General features: G+C 43.6%; 2 protein-coding genes across 5 annotated transcripts in view; both read right to left on the bottom strand.

The window, feature by feature from the left end:
* LOC127467319 (gap junction beta-2 protein-like) overlaps positions 1-13,778 on the bottom strand; it is a 39,470-nt gene extending 25,692 nt beyond the window's left edge. The window contains exon 1 of the mRNA XM_051779152.1: positions 13,758-13,778. The gene's annotated coding sequence lies outside the window, so the exon portion shown is untranslated. The remainder of the gene's footprint in view (positions 1-13,757) is intronic.
* On the bottom strand, positions 2,971-13,772 carry LOC127467317 (gap junction beta-6 protein). Of its 4 annotated transcripts, none has more exons than XM_051779145.1 (3): positions 13,590-13,772; positions 13,100-13,176; positions 2,971-4,755 (listed from the first exon to the last, which is right to left on the bottom strand). In XM_051779145.1, the coding sequence occupies exon 3, from the start codon at positions 4,731-4,733 to the stop codon at positions 3,942-3,944; it is 792 nt and encodes a 263-aa protein (XP_051635105.1). In that variant the 5' UTR covers positions 4,734-4,755; positions 13,100-13,176; positions 13,590-13,772; the 3' UTR covers positions 2,971-3,941. The 4 variants fall into 4 exon arrangements, with proteins under 4 accessions (XP_051635105.1, XP_051635104.1, XP_051635106.1 ...); XM_051779144.1 differs by having other exon boundaries at positions 13,609-13,772; XM_051779146.1 differs by lacking the exon at positions 13,590-13,772 and adding an exon at positions 13,306-13,513.
* Positions 13,779-14,315: the final 537 nt, after the last annotated feature.

Here is a 14,315-nt window from a genome sequence, read left to right as displayed (position 1 = left end):
ATCTATGATTCTATGAAATAGATTTATTTCAGAAGCATTGTAATACAGCCTTGGTTCAGTAAGGGGAATACAGGTAACAGTGGCAATAGAAAAACATACTAGGCAATCAGGAGAAGAGGTCTCCCTCCTGTTGGCTGTGGCAGTGCTTCCCAGGATGCCATTGTAGGGCAAGGGTGGGTGAGGCACTGGGCTGGCACTGCACACACCAGCAGAGTTTCTGCCCAGAGTTTATGGGGGAGCCAAACTGAATCTGACCTGCCAGCAAAGAGCTCACAGCTGCAGTACGTGGGGTAGGGTAGGCAGCCTAACTACGCAGAAGGAGGAGAGCAGGTTCAAACCATCCCACAACTGCTCTCATTTGCTTTAAGTGCTTTGTCATGAAGGGTTGCTAGCAAGGGCCTAGGTCAATGGAAAAACAAAGTCGAAGTTGCAAGGGGGCTGGCCTGAGAATAAGAGTGAAGGATGGAGGAGAGCGTGCAGTGGGGCTGGAGTCAAGGGCTGCAATGTATAACAGTAATAGAGTCCAGCAGAGACTGCTGCTGCATCTGTAGGTGGTCAGGGCTCCTGCCTATTTGAAAGGAAAGCAAGACAAGAGGCTAGGAGGGGATGCAGAGAATTTGCAAGAGAGCTTTTCCAGAGGCTCTGATTAATTGTTTGGCTCCACAACAAATTTAAGCAATCTCCACCTCAGGCATAACAAAGGAGAAATCACAGGGTGGGGAGCTGCAGCAGGGCTGGGCAGAAACAATTAAGCCAGCTGCCATCAGAGAAAACTGGCTGAACTACCATAGGATAATGGTGGTGCCAGTACAGTACAAACTGCCGGTCACCAGTGGGTCAGAGATTTGGGGGAATGGTGACACCCTCTCCTCGGGGCTGCAGTGCAGGAGCAAGGGCAGGTGCAGAGAATGTATAGGAGCAGTTCTGAGCAGCCCCAGACAGCTTGGGAAGACAGAGGAAGTTGGAAACCAAGAAAAGCAGCTTGGCTTTTCCCTGTAGAAAGGGTTAAGTATCACCCTGCTAAACACAGCTGCCTCCCCTGCCCAGGCCACAAAGTGTAGCAGTGGGAAGTTGACTTGGAGAAACAAATCACTAAAGCTGCCATTTCATCAGAATGCCATCTACTAGGAATAAAGAGGGCACTGATAGTGTCAGGGACTTCTCCTTGGCAGTAAACAGAAGTCAGGGGATATTTCAGATAAAGGAGAGTGTCCATAATTAGGATTGCACACCGTGTGAGAAGAAATATTGCAGCCAAACACATCAACCACAACTGGTCTTCCCTGCTGAGCCAATCAGTGACTTAGCACTAGTGAAGCCTTGGATCAGCTCTGGCTTTTTGATTTACAGCTGCCCTTGGTGTAAATTGGACAGGGATTGGCACATTTGTTCCCCAACCTATCTGGCTGCCAGGACACAGCAGCAACAGGGCAGTGTTGCCAGACTGCACCTTACCCAGTCCTGCTACTACACAGGAATCATTAAACCAACCTAAACTCATTTACAGCATGGCCACACACATAGTTGTGCTGGCCTACAAAGGATGACCATTTCTTCATTGAGACTTTGCCTACTTATCCAGGCTGAAAAGAACAACAGACACAGAACTCATGTTCTAGAAAAAGCTAACTGCTGGAATGAAACCCAGTGTTTGAAAACTTGTAAGCAGGAAAACCACCCCCCACCATATAGAGAGCTGCTTTCATATCCCCATTTGGGGTTTTGCAGGCCTTTGCTTTAGCATAGGCCAAGAAAAAATAACCCCTTCTCCCATTTGAGGAAAACATATCTACGTTAAGGTGTTTTGCAGGTTTACTGGCATTCAGCATGGGGCTATTTCAATTTAATTACTAAAAGTGGTGAGACATGATCAAGTATAATTATTAACTGATCTCCATTCATACTCAGTATATGGTATGTGATTCACAGCACATCCTGGATGAAAGACCATAGCTCAAGTCCCAAGTTGTTCCATGAAACACAGTTCTAGAACAGAAGTAGCTGTGTCTCCACACTCTGAAACCACCATCACACTTGTGCCCCTCAGGATGACTGGAGGGGGATCCAGTGAGGTACAGCCTGAGCATCCACCTTCCTGACCCTAAGAGAGCAGCTTCATAAGTCTGTAGAGAGAACAATACACACTAATACACAGTTTTGTGTATACTTTTTCCTCAAGCTTGCTGGTGGACACATTCAGAAGACTAGCAGCAATTTCTTTTCACAACAGCGATTAAAAAGGAAAATGTGCTGCGAAGGCAGGAAAGATCAGGAGTTTGCCAGCAGAAGAGAATAGATAAATGACAGGGCTCAGCTCAGGCCCTCATGCAGGGACAGAGCTGACTCTAGGTATTTTCTCCCTCCTATTGCTTGCACCTGCTCCCTGTTAGGATTTCACTAGTCACAGATAAACCAGCCAAGCCACCCAAACCCACTTACAGCATGGACACAGACAGAGCTGTGCCAGCACCTGTAAGAAGTGTCATACAACAGCATGAAGAAAACAGCACTGAGTGCAATCTCTGTCCTAAGGATACCTGTTCTTTCTTATGCTGCTTGGAAGAGTAGTTCCATTACACAAAAACAATGAAGCTAATCCATTTGTACTAGCGTAGGGAAAAAAGAAAAGTAATTCTAGTAAGGTCAGTGGTGAGAAGTGACCCAAACCAGGAAACACACAAAACAATATAGCTACGGTCTTGCACCGCATGCACCTCTTCCACCTTCAGGTTCCCCTGCCTGCAACAGCATAGCCCTCCCACAAACACATACTGCCATGCACTTGAGAGTTACCAGTGTATCTCCACTGGAGTATGGACAACAGAATTAGGGCATCAATGCTCTAGATGGGAATGAAGGGTGTGCAGGGGCTATGTGCACTTTGGATGTAGAGTCCCTACTTGAAAAAGTTTCGCAAGTTCCTACTGAACATCTCACTAGCATTCACATATAGACTCTCACTTCACTGAGAAAGGTTGAAGTGTTTGCCTTTTATTCAGAAAACTTGCTCCATTTCCAGTAATACTTTCCCATGTCCTTGAAACCAGATAGCCTCTAGTCTCAGAACAGCACCATCAGTCAAGCACAAAAAAAGCAGAACAAATCAAAACCAAAAAAGTTCCATGATGTGATATAGCATAAACACATACAACTAATACATTAGAGAAATAAACATCTACATTAAGTTATGTAAGTTGCTATAAAACTGGCAGTATGCAATTAAAAGATCAGCAAGATTACCAGGTCTGCTAGATGTTTAAAGCAAGCCTACATAGGCTGTATCTATATTCTCATGCTGATTTTAGGCATGACTTTGCACTCAGGATCTAGCTACCTTTCATACAACTTCCTCTACAGCCATCAGTGTGTATGCAAGCATCTCAAACTACCTGGCCAGACTCAAGCAGCACTTGCAAAGCTGTAAAGATGTACCCTACTGCTGTCTCCTCCATATGAACATGGTGTTACAGGGTTCCTCTGCATATGCCTGGTTGAGAAACAAAACACAATCAGTTGCATACTATAACACCTTAAGTAACATGGAATCTTAGATTTTAGAAAAATATTTTAATTGTCAGTTCACAAGTAAAAACTATCACTATTACAAAACATCTTTTAATACTAGAATACCTAGCTTGGAACGAATTTTGTTCTTATTGCTGTTGCATTTAGTTTTCACGGGTCAGCATGAAGGTAAGTGGTGGGCTTCCCACTTGTCAGTCAGCTTGTAAGGGTACTCATAGGAAAGTGTACTTTCCTATTTAATCCTCACGGAATTTTCACATGTTTAGGCTTCCCTGACTTTTTCCAGACATTTACATACTTTACATCTGATACTACACAAAGTCTCACCCAACTGTGTTTCATGTAACAAATTTCATTTGCAGCCTCTAAATAAAACATTCACTCCAAAAAGAGTGAGCATCAGCACTGACACCACCTTAGCTACTTGAAAACCCTATAACTGTGTTCTGACAGCTATCAGATATCAACTCATTCATTTCATTTTGTTTGGTTTCTTCCTTATTCTCATGGTTGGGTTGCTGTTTTGAATTTCCAGCTTTCTTAGACCTTCTGAGGAAAAACTTTGTCAGTAAGTAACATAATTCAGCCACATTTAACAGAATGCAAATGCTGGACACAGCGATCATGAAAATAGTAAACACTGTCTTTTCAGTAGGTCGAGAGACAAAGCAGTCTACCGTGTTGGGGCAGGGCCAAGCACTGCACTTCATCAAGCGAGGCATTCGGAACCCATCATACATGAAATAAAACGCATACATGAAGACAGCCTCAAAGATCAGTCTGAAAAAGATGCTGCTGGTGTACGTCCACCACAAGGAGCCCTCAATACGAAACCTCTGTCTTCGGATTTCTTCAATGTCCTTGTATTCGCATTTCTGGTCTCCCTTTCTGAACTGCCTTTTCTTCTCGTGCCTCCTGTAGGCCACGTGCATGGCCACCAGCAGCGCAGGTGTGGAGACAAAGATCAGCTGCAGGGCCCAGAGTCTGATGTGAGAGATGGGGAAAAAGTGGTCATAGCACACATTTCTGCAGCCAGGCTGAAGTGTGTTGCAGACAAAGTCATCTTGTTCATCTCCCCAGACTCTCTCTGCAGCCACAACCAGGATCATGATACGGAAGATGAACAGGACTGTGAGCCATATCTTCCCAATACTGGTGGAGTGCTTATTTACACCTCCCAAAATGGTATGCAGAGCTCCCCAATCCATTGTCTTGTTTCAATCCTCTGGCCTAAGACAAGACAAATAAACAAAACTAAGATTAATCAAGACAGGAAACATACCATCAAGCATGTAGTTTAAAATAAAGCCAGTATCATAATTGTACCATACCCATGTGGTAACATTTTGATGCAGTGGGCTTGCCTACAACTAGTCATAAATAATAATCTAATCACATATCAGCAGGTAATAATTCATTACTTGATTATACACATGGCACCACATTCATTTGACTTCTAGGTGTATTAGCCAATGCCACATTAAGTAGGAAAAGCAGATGGGAACCTGATGAACACCGCCTTAAATCAAAATATACAACTCCTAGCAGCTGGATAACAGTTACAAAATAACAGAAGATATCAGCCAGAAGTAAGGTAGATGTTATGTTAAAAAGTAACGTGTTAGACAGATATAATTCCCATATAGATCAAGGCAGATTGGTCTATCCTTAGCTTAGAGTGTAAATAATGTTCAGATGAGTACATTCCAGCAATAAAGACGGACCTTGAGTAACTCCTGCTGATACTCTGCACCTTCCATGAGGTCTAGATAACCTGCATTCATCAATCTAAAAAATGTGACTGTATTCTTAGTTGAAGCAAATTCCACAATAGCTTGAGGCCATGAAGGTAAAGTCTTGGTCATTATCCATCTTGAGTTGGATGTTTAAAATCAATGCTTAAAAAGATTCATACCAAAATTGCTTTCTCTCCACTAACTACAAAAAGGGCATAGGGTAACTAGACAAAGACTCCTTCATTGTCAATGCCTGTCAGGTTATTTTCTCCCCCGGCCCCCTCTTAACACAGACTGCATTACTCCTAGATTAGCAAAGACATTTCAGAGGCTGGTAGAGTACTAAAATCAACATTTGAAGAGTTCAGACAGGTCAGCAGTAGCTCAGAGACTTTTCAACAGAAGCATATAGATTCCAGTGGGTGAGTTTCAAAGTACTATGACTGTAATTCACAGCGACCATTCAGAGGCATTTCATTTCAGCCCACCTCCCCTGCTCTGCATCAGATGGATTTACAGAAAGTTAGTTTGCAAGTACTCAGTATTCAAGAATCAGCCAGGACCCTCAGGAGTGCTCACAGATCTCTTGGCTCTGAAATTCCTCATGAAGGTTTTTATTTCACAGCTTCATTAATTTGTTTGCATCTCAGAGACCATATTTCTTTGGCATTTACAGCACAAGGCACCAATAAGCAAAATCACGTTTTCTAAGTTTCTAGAACAGAGCAGCTACTGGCACAAAAGGCCACCATATCTATCACAAGATGATCGCATTGCGTGAGGAAGAAAATTATGACACTTCTTGCAGTTGTCTTCCATGTCACACTCCCTTCTGAGTAATGTCAAAAGCCTTCCTGGTTTACAGTGAGTTTATATATCATGAGTAGGTCATATACAATTATACAGAGCATCAGTCAAAGTACACAACAGCCCAGAGAAAATGAGGGCACTTAATTGTTACATTAGGTAATGCAACAGTATCTTTTCCTTGAGTTACTGGAATAAAAGTGTGATCTCCCTTCACAAGTTCCATAAACTACATTTTCCTCAGATCCTGCTGGTTGTCCATGTGGCATTATACTCCAGGACATAAAAACTAGTTGTTCTATCTTCTTCTCCCTGCCTGTCAACCACATTCTTACAGTGTGAAAAGGCTGGGAAGTGGAACCTGCATATTCCCTCCTCATAAGCCCTGTTTCTTAGCTTCACCTCTCACCGCACATCCAGTACTGCTCCCCTTTTGTTACAACTTCACATGAATTTGTTTCCTCCTTCCTGTCTCCCTGTGCAGAAGGAGGTTCAAAATACGAGTGCCCCAGTGTGTAGTTAGTTAGCTCAAGAAACTTCTCTACCCCTGTTTGCTCCTGAGGTCACACTGCAGTTCATCTCCTGTGACTCTGTGAAGGTGCATTATAAACCAGGTGACTTAAGTTCAGAAGTTATTCCCAGGACTAGTACGTTTTGCTTGGTTTTTAAACCTGATCCATTTCACTAACCTGCTCTACAGCACAGACCCACAGAGCATCTGAAAAGGCAGCTTTGTTAAAAAAAACAGGCTGCAAATTGTAACGCAGAATGAGCAGTCAGTGGGGAAGAGGGGTTGGCAAAGCTTTAGTGCTGAGGACAATACACACTTTTCATCTGACTTGCTCCATCTCCTTTGAGAGTACATTGTGCTTGTTAAGCCAAAACACTGTGCTTCAATTCTAACAGGCATGTCCTCGTCTGTATCAATGAAGAGAAAGCCACCACACTTTGAAGAAACAGCCTTTTGCCCTGAGTCTCCTAGTGAGATTTCCCCTCCCTTCCAAAGAAAGCCTTTGTCTTTCACCTCTGCCCAAACAGTCGCCCCTTCACCCTTCCCACACACCTTTTCAAATCTTCCAGCTATCTCTTCAGCTCCTCCTGCCACCATCCACTATTCTTCCCGCTGCTTGCCGAGCTAGTCACCAACCTTTGCCCCTTCTTGCTTATGACCTCTCAGGCTTGTTTTGACACTGGTGGAGAGTCATGTGACTTCTGGAAACACTCCAGAGTGCTACAGGCACTGATCAGATACCAGTGAAGTCTCACTATCTGCTCCCTGAAGGGTGGCACAATTATAATTGTAGGGCTGTATTCAGGCAGCCTGAATTCCAACCAACAGTGTTTCCTACCAGCTGGCTTTAAACAGTTCTCCTCAATGCAACTTAGAGGATTCCAACAAAAGTAATTCAGAGACTGCCAAAGTGTCCACCTCTCTCCAATAAAAAGACACAGTGATCCAAGCAGAATTTAAGTTAACCAAGTATGGCCCTCCAAACTATTAACCCCTCAGTGCAGATCACTCCAGCTAAACATCCCATCTGGACTATCTGTACTGATGTGATGGCTCATTTACTCCTAACTAACTCAAAAGCTAGGACGTGGATCAAAGGTTATCTTTCTTCCAGGTACTTGTATTATTTTTTTACTAGCAAGTAAAATGTTAACTGCCTTGCTGACCAAAGGAGAAGAAAGCAGGAAAATTACATCTCTTTAAGGGGTTGATAACTCTTATTTTTATAGAGCCAGTCCAGATAATATTTCTATGGGAGCAAATCCTGCCAAATGCCTACAGAAATAACAGTATGCAGACAGTCAAGGACTTACTCAGTTTGCTGTTCTTAGACGTACAGCACAGTACAAGAATACATTTAAGATATGAAAGCTTAGGTGAATTTTTGGAGAAAAAATGTAAAGTAGGAATGAGGACAGGGATTGGTTATAAAGAAAGAAGCTGGGAAAACAGGAGATACTTGAACTTAGTGAGGTTGAGTAACTAAGCATTTAGAATCCTTTCTAACATGGGAGTATATTAAGTGTTAAATTTTCCTTCAAAAAATTGCAACTGGGCATGAAAATAAAGCCTTTCCAAGCCTCAGCACAGATCCTTGTTCTACTACCAGTGGCACCTTCTGTTTTATTTCAACAACTAGAGGACCACAGAAGTATATGGCTGTTACAGTAGGAGTTAAAAACACCCAAAGAAGATCACCATGCTCCACTGAAAAGTTAAGTTACACGGGAAGTGGTTCTATACAATCACACAACAGTCACATAAGTAGGTGTTTCGTTTGGGGTTTTATTTTGTTGTTAGTTTGGTTTTTTCCAGCTTAATAGCTTAACTATTTCTGTAGTTCTACAGCTTCTGGGCAGTATTTTGAGCTGTGTGCTGCCATGGCTAGACTGCCTTCTACTTTAAAGCTAGCTCCTGTAAGCCTATATTAAACCACAATCACAGCAAGCTGAATACACCCAGTGAAAATCCCTGCAATTCACAAAACAGAGGACAATTATCACTGAGCTCCCATGTTTATGAGTACAGCTAGCTTGCTAACAGACACTTCCCACCCCCACCCCCCTTAAAGACTGTTATACTAGGAAATCATTAGTCAGTGGCTAAATCCACAACTAGAATACAGGGAAAGTAAAAAAACCAACACAAGATACATCTCTTTCACATACACATATGGTGCTGGCTGCTACAGGATATTATCAAGCAAAAAAATTAGTAATTAGCAAGTATTACAATATTTGGTTATGCTGTAGGAATATCCAGGAGTCCCGTTAAAGAAGAGGTCTGCAGAATCCTTATGCATAAATTTAGAGCACAAGTATACTCTTCTCCCCACAGCTACAATTTGGATACCAATTTACTTACTTTACTGGATTTACACAGAAACTTAGTGGGTGTTCAGAATGACTCCACTTCTATCAGAATTTTAGTGCAGAGTGTACCAGGAGTTACCAGTTTGGTGTGACATTCCACCCCTTTCGGCAGCCCCTCCAGATGCTGATAGAAGATCAGCAATCTGCCAAATCAAAAGTCACTTTGTCCCATGTGGGAATGTGTTAACCAAGACAGTCTTTAAGCAAAAAAGCACTGGTCTCAAGTGTCACTTGCCAGCCCCCAAGATGGGGACAAAGATAACTCAGATGCCTAAGAGTGGCAGTTCTAATACAGAATTTTTGCCATAGAAAACATTTAGAATATCTAAACTATCAGAGGCAAAATCATTACCAAATCTATTTTATGACCCAATTTGAAACAAGAAGTATTGCTGCATGCTGAGGTCCAGCATGCATTCAAAAATGCTTCTGAGACAGCATTTCCTTCAGGTCTTGATCTCAACAGTCACACTGGGAGCACTGACTCATACAGGGACTGATAACCAGCATCAAGGTGTCCTAGAGCTGTATATGCTGTTTCATTACCCAGATTTGAAGAACATTCAAATCTGGATTTCAGTAGTTTTGCAGCAGCATACCTCCACCCTGCCAACCTGGCATCTAGTTTACAGCAAGTACTTAAATGTTAGGGTATAGAATTTGTTATTCTGATTACTGAGTTAGTTTTGGTGCTATCCCACAAGAACAGCAGCATTGCCAAGACCAAAGCAAGGAAGCTTCTAATAAATACAGATTAACATCTTCCAAAGGCGGCATCTTTTTTTTCCATCAAGACAGGCTGGTACACAGGCTACAGCAGCTACTTGTTAACTTGCTCAGACTTCCTAACTAATCTGTCAGTCTGCCCCATGCCTCAGTTTCCCAGACATTAAACTAGCAATAACAATCTCACCATCTCACAGGGCTGTTCTGAAATGCTCCACTACAATTACAAGCTTTACAGGCTCAGTGGACCAAGAAAGATAAGTACCATCTCAAAGCTGGAAGCACAGAGCTTGAATTCAATCATCCAGGATATTTCTGATACCTGGAAAAGAATGCAACTCCCTGCATTGCTGTAGCTTTAATGCAGAGTTCAAAATGCAGACAAAGCTTTGAACTTTGACTTTGGCAACCAAAATCCTTTAATAGGCAGCTTGCAGGTATTCTAATTTTACAGCAGTGTATATAAAAACTTCAAGAAGCATGCAGCTGGAAGGCTCTGAAATATCAACAACTTTACTTCTTTCCTAAAAAGTTGAATAAAGATCAAAAGAGAAGTCTAACAATCACAAAAGCCTGTGCAATTCTCTCTAGTAGCTCTTAAACTTTGTTCTGAACACCTATCTCCAGATCAGAGTGGAAACTGGAGAGCAGAAGAGCTGTGACAGAGGGATTATAGTATATCTGATTTGACACAAGAACAGGCAAAGACTAATCAGGAACAGGAAACCTGACAGTTGCAGGCCTGAACACTGCAAGCATTGTTCTGTCATTCTACTCAAGTTTATGGAAACAGGAGGCATTCTTTGCCCTACTTAAATTCAGTGTGAAACCCAGAGAAACCCAACAGACTAGGACCCAATATGTATGTAGTTAAATGTTATAAAAAAAATTGCGTTAGTTAAATATCAACACCATTAAGGGTTCAGTTCTACCCACAATAACCCCCTGATGACTGTCCCATATTCATGCCCTCACATAAGTTTTAAGCCATTTTCCAAGAATGCTGGGAAATATCCATAGCTATTTCAATAGCCTGCAACTGTAACTGTAACTGTTCCAGAACATCCCTGCACAACATTCATTCCACTGGTACAAAACAGGAAATCAGAAGTGTCAGTCTCACTTGAAGGCATAACAAGACAGCACAAGTCCTATTAGAATTTAGCCCATCTCAGCCATTTTCCCCTGTAAATCTTTCCTTCAAAATGTGCTTAAAGCTTTTTGTTTTGGACGAAAACCAAATTCCCATGGACTGTGTCTTCACTGATACAAGTGTCCTATTTCCCAAATTTTAAAGAAAGTTTTAGGGATACTGTGCCCTGCTCCCAGTCATCAAAAGAACTTTTTAGTTATGACACTTATGTTGCTTTTTATTTTTTTTTTAAAGCCTGTTACTTAATTCCTATTTCCTTTCCCCTACACCTAGGCAAAGGTCTACATCCCCTCTACAAATCTGCCCACTCCTGCTTCAAATGTAACATTTCCTATAAAACTGGCAAGCCACTATCTTCTTTCATGCATGCAGAGAACTTGCACCCTTTCAGAAACACTAATTGAATTTATAAACATTAAGATTTTATACTGCAGTGTAGCTTCTCCTCGAGTATGTATTTTGTTATTTCATTCATCAAAAGACAAAAACAACTTTTTCCTTTTTAAAAGTCTATTACAGGAAGAAATGCTGGTAGGAGATAAGGAATAAAATTAGTTTTCAACATTCTTTTATCAACTAATAGGAGATGTGTTTCTCTTGTTCCACATTCCTTCTGTTTTGAGAGCATGTTATCTTGCCTCATATATCATCACTTCAAGCTTTTCCTTACACAAACTGGTGTTTAGCCAGGCAAGAGTCACAGTTCTCCTTTCAGATAACTCATCAGTCATCATTAAGTAACAATTAAAAGCAGTGAGGAACAGAACAAGAAAAAACATCAAAATTAGATTCGACCCATGTTTCTGTTTCATGCAGTCTCTGCTTTCATTGGAACTGTTCACAAGAATCACCTTGTAAATGCACCCTCTTTACTCACAGGCAGCAACTGAGTTTATGCAATGACTGTTAGGAAGAACTTGTATATGTATCTCAAAGTGCTGCTATTTGTCCAACTACTGAGATAGTCTGCTCTACCTTTTCCCTTGTACAGTTACATCTTTGCACAAAATAAATGAGGCTGCCAAAATAATCTACCTGGATTGTGCATCAAGGGATGCAAAACACCAACACTGTCAGAGGCCTCAGAGGCCCCAGCCTCAGCATAGAGAGCTAGCTGTGTTAGGACAGAATCAATTTCTCCAGAGAAATATTTTTAATTCACGGGTTTTATTGTTCCATTCTTAAGCTCTGCAATGCGTAGTCCTACCGATTACAAGACTGACAGTTCTGGAGACTGTCTGAAGTCTCCCAAAAACACTGACACACGAAGTAGAGATGTAACCTCATGGCTCTGCAAAACATGTTGGAAAGCCCACTTGGAAAACTACATTGCAATGCCTAGTTGACACAAGGAGGCACCTCCATTTACCAGGCTGAGGTTTGTCCCACCACTGCCTTGTTCTCCAAGCTACATCTAACACAATCACATCCTTCTGCCTACTGCCTTTCCTCTGGGGCTCTTCAAGGTCTGTAGCTGAGAAGCAGGGTTTTCAGGCTGAACAGAGAGAGATATTAGAAATTACATAATTCCTTTAACAAAATCAAGGATAAAAATGTATTTTATTCTCCTCTTGACTCAATGTACAATGTACACATGCACATTGTGGTGATCTCTAAGAGAATCTGGGCCCAAACCCTCATATCATTTCATACAGGTCACAGCCAGTAAAATGCAATAAGTGATTGAAGTCATAAAAACTGGGTTTAAAGGAGCAGTCTTAAGAGAAAAGGCCACTTCCTTCTTTCAACCCTGTGCCTGTTCTCTTAAGAATATTTCCAGGCTACATGGTGAAAACTAATGGAGTACAAGACAAAAAAATAATTTCCTCTATTTGGGCAGGGGGGGTGGTGTTAATAAAAAAAAAAAAAAAAAAAAAAAATAGTTTCTTCAACACAAGGGATTCTGAAAGTAATACCCAATCTAGGAAAGCCCAATGACGGGAAAAACAGTCATGCCCAGCATGCATAAGAACACACACAGCCACCAGCTACTGCGACGAGCTAGGCAAGCACACATGCCCTTACTCCAGCATATCCCCTGCATTTACTTAAGGGCTTGAGTACTCGTTCTTTGTGCGATCTTATCCAACCCTGATACTCAGAAATACATTTATTTCTGACTCACATCTCTCATTTCCTATTCCCCCTGTAATTCTGAGGAATGTTTCCAGTGTGCGATCAGACACTCACAAGACCTGTCAGTTTTACTGATGCAAGCTGTTTACCTTCCCGCAGCTCTCTTTACATCTGTAGGCGTGTCGCAAATTACCTGTAATTGCAGGAGCCTTGATTTTGCTTGGTGTTTTAGCCGGTCGTACGTACTTCACATAACGCGCTTACAGACAGCTGCTAGGAGGCGAATAAAAGACATCGTTAGAATTTAAGCGCGTAATTAACAGAGACATGAGCATTCCCAATTAAAACTGGTCTCGGGGTTCCAGCACTGTCCGTGACGCTTAAGCTCGGGAAGAGTACCCGAGAACTCCCGTGCCAAGGGAGGATAAATCCTGTCAGGGACGAGGGGAGCCGCGCACACGCCGCCGCCGCGCCGGCCTCCGCTCCCTCTCCACGGCGGGCAGCGCCACCACAGCTCCCGGCTCCGCTACACCGGTGCCGGCCCCGCTCTGGAGCGCAACAAGTGTGGCGGCAGCTGTACGGGGGGAACCTGTACGCGGACACCTGCCCCGCCGCGCCCCCCGCCCCTTCCGCCGCCGGCGGCTGCGCCGCGGCCCGTCCCTCCCGCCCGCCGCGCCCCTCACCTGCCCCGGCGGTACTCACGGCTGCGGGGCGCGATCCGCCCCACCCGGGGCACCCGGCACCGCAGGCAGGCGGGCAGGCTGCGGGGCTCAGCGTGACTCTGTCGGTGCCTGCGGAGCGGCCAGTCCAAGTCTTGCCACCCCGGAGCTTTAAGGTCCTTCCCTGTTCACCTGCCGCCGCTTTTAACCCGCCCCTCGCCCGCCTCCGCCCGCGCCCTGCTCCTCCGGCCGCCCGCCCGCGGAGGCGGCTGTGGGGAACCCGGGGCGGGGCCAGGCTAGGCCGGGCCGGGCGTCCATCCCCACCGCTGTGCCCCGGGAAGGGGCTTCTACGGCGAGCGGGGTTTTGAATGTGAGGAGGAAACAGCCAAAATAAAGGGTGGGGCGAACACCCCCTGTCGCTTCCCGGCGCCTAGGGGCTGGTTTGGGCTTGTAGGGGGAGAGCTTGTAGGGAGATCAAGGTAAGAGCAGGTATGTGGTTTTTTTCAGAGGAAGTGCATATCTATTTAAGATAGCAGTTTCGTGTTTCCATCGTGACAAATCCAGGTATTCAGAAGGGCCTTGGGACAGAAAAAAAAGCAGGTCTTTTCTCCTGGAAATCATTAAAGAACTGCTGGCCAAACACAGAAGGACGAGCCAGTCGTTTCTGGCTTTTTGAGGTTTGTTTTCAAGTACGATTAAAATGCTACAGCAATGCCCTGCAGACTCGCGGGCTTTCACGGAGCTGCGGAT

The sequence above is a fragment of the Manacus candei genome, unplaced genomic scaffold (genome assembly GCF_025592945.1).
Source record: "Manacus candei isolate 608988 ecotype Guabito, Panama unplaced genomic scaffold, ASM2559294v1 h1tg000014l, whole genome shotgun sequence".
In the NCBI taxonomy this organism is placed as follows: Eukaryota; Metazoa; Chordata; class Aves; order Passeriformes; family Pipridae; genus Manacus; species Manacus candei.
The sequence above is the reverse complement of the archived record's forward strand: the minus strand, read 5'-3'. Positions and strand labels throughout refer to the sequence as shown.

Coding starts and splice junctions, on each gene's coding strand:
- LOC127467317 (XM_051779145.1), bottom strand. CDS start 4,733: ATGGATTGGGGAGCTCTGCATACCATTTTGGGAGGTGTAAATAAGCAC.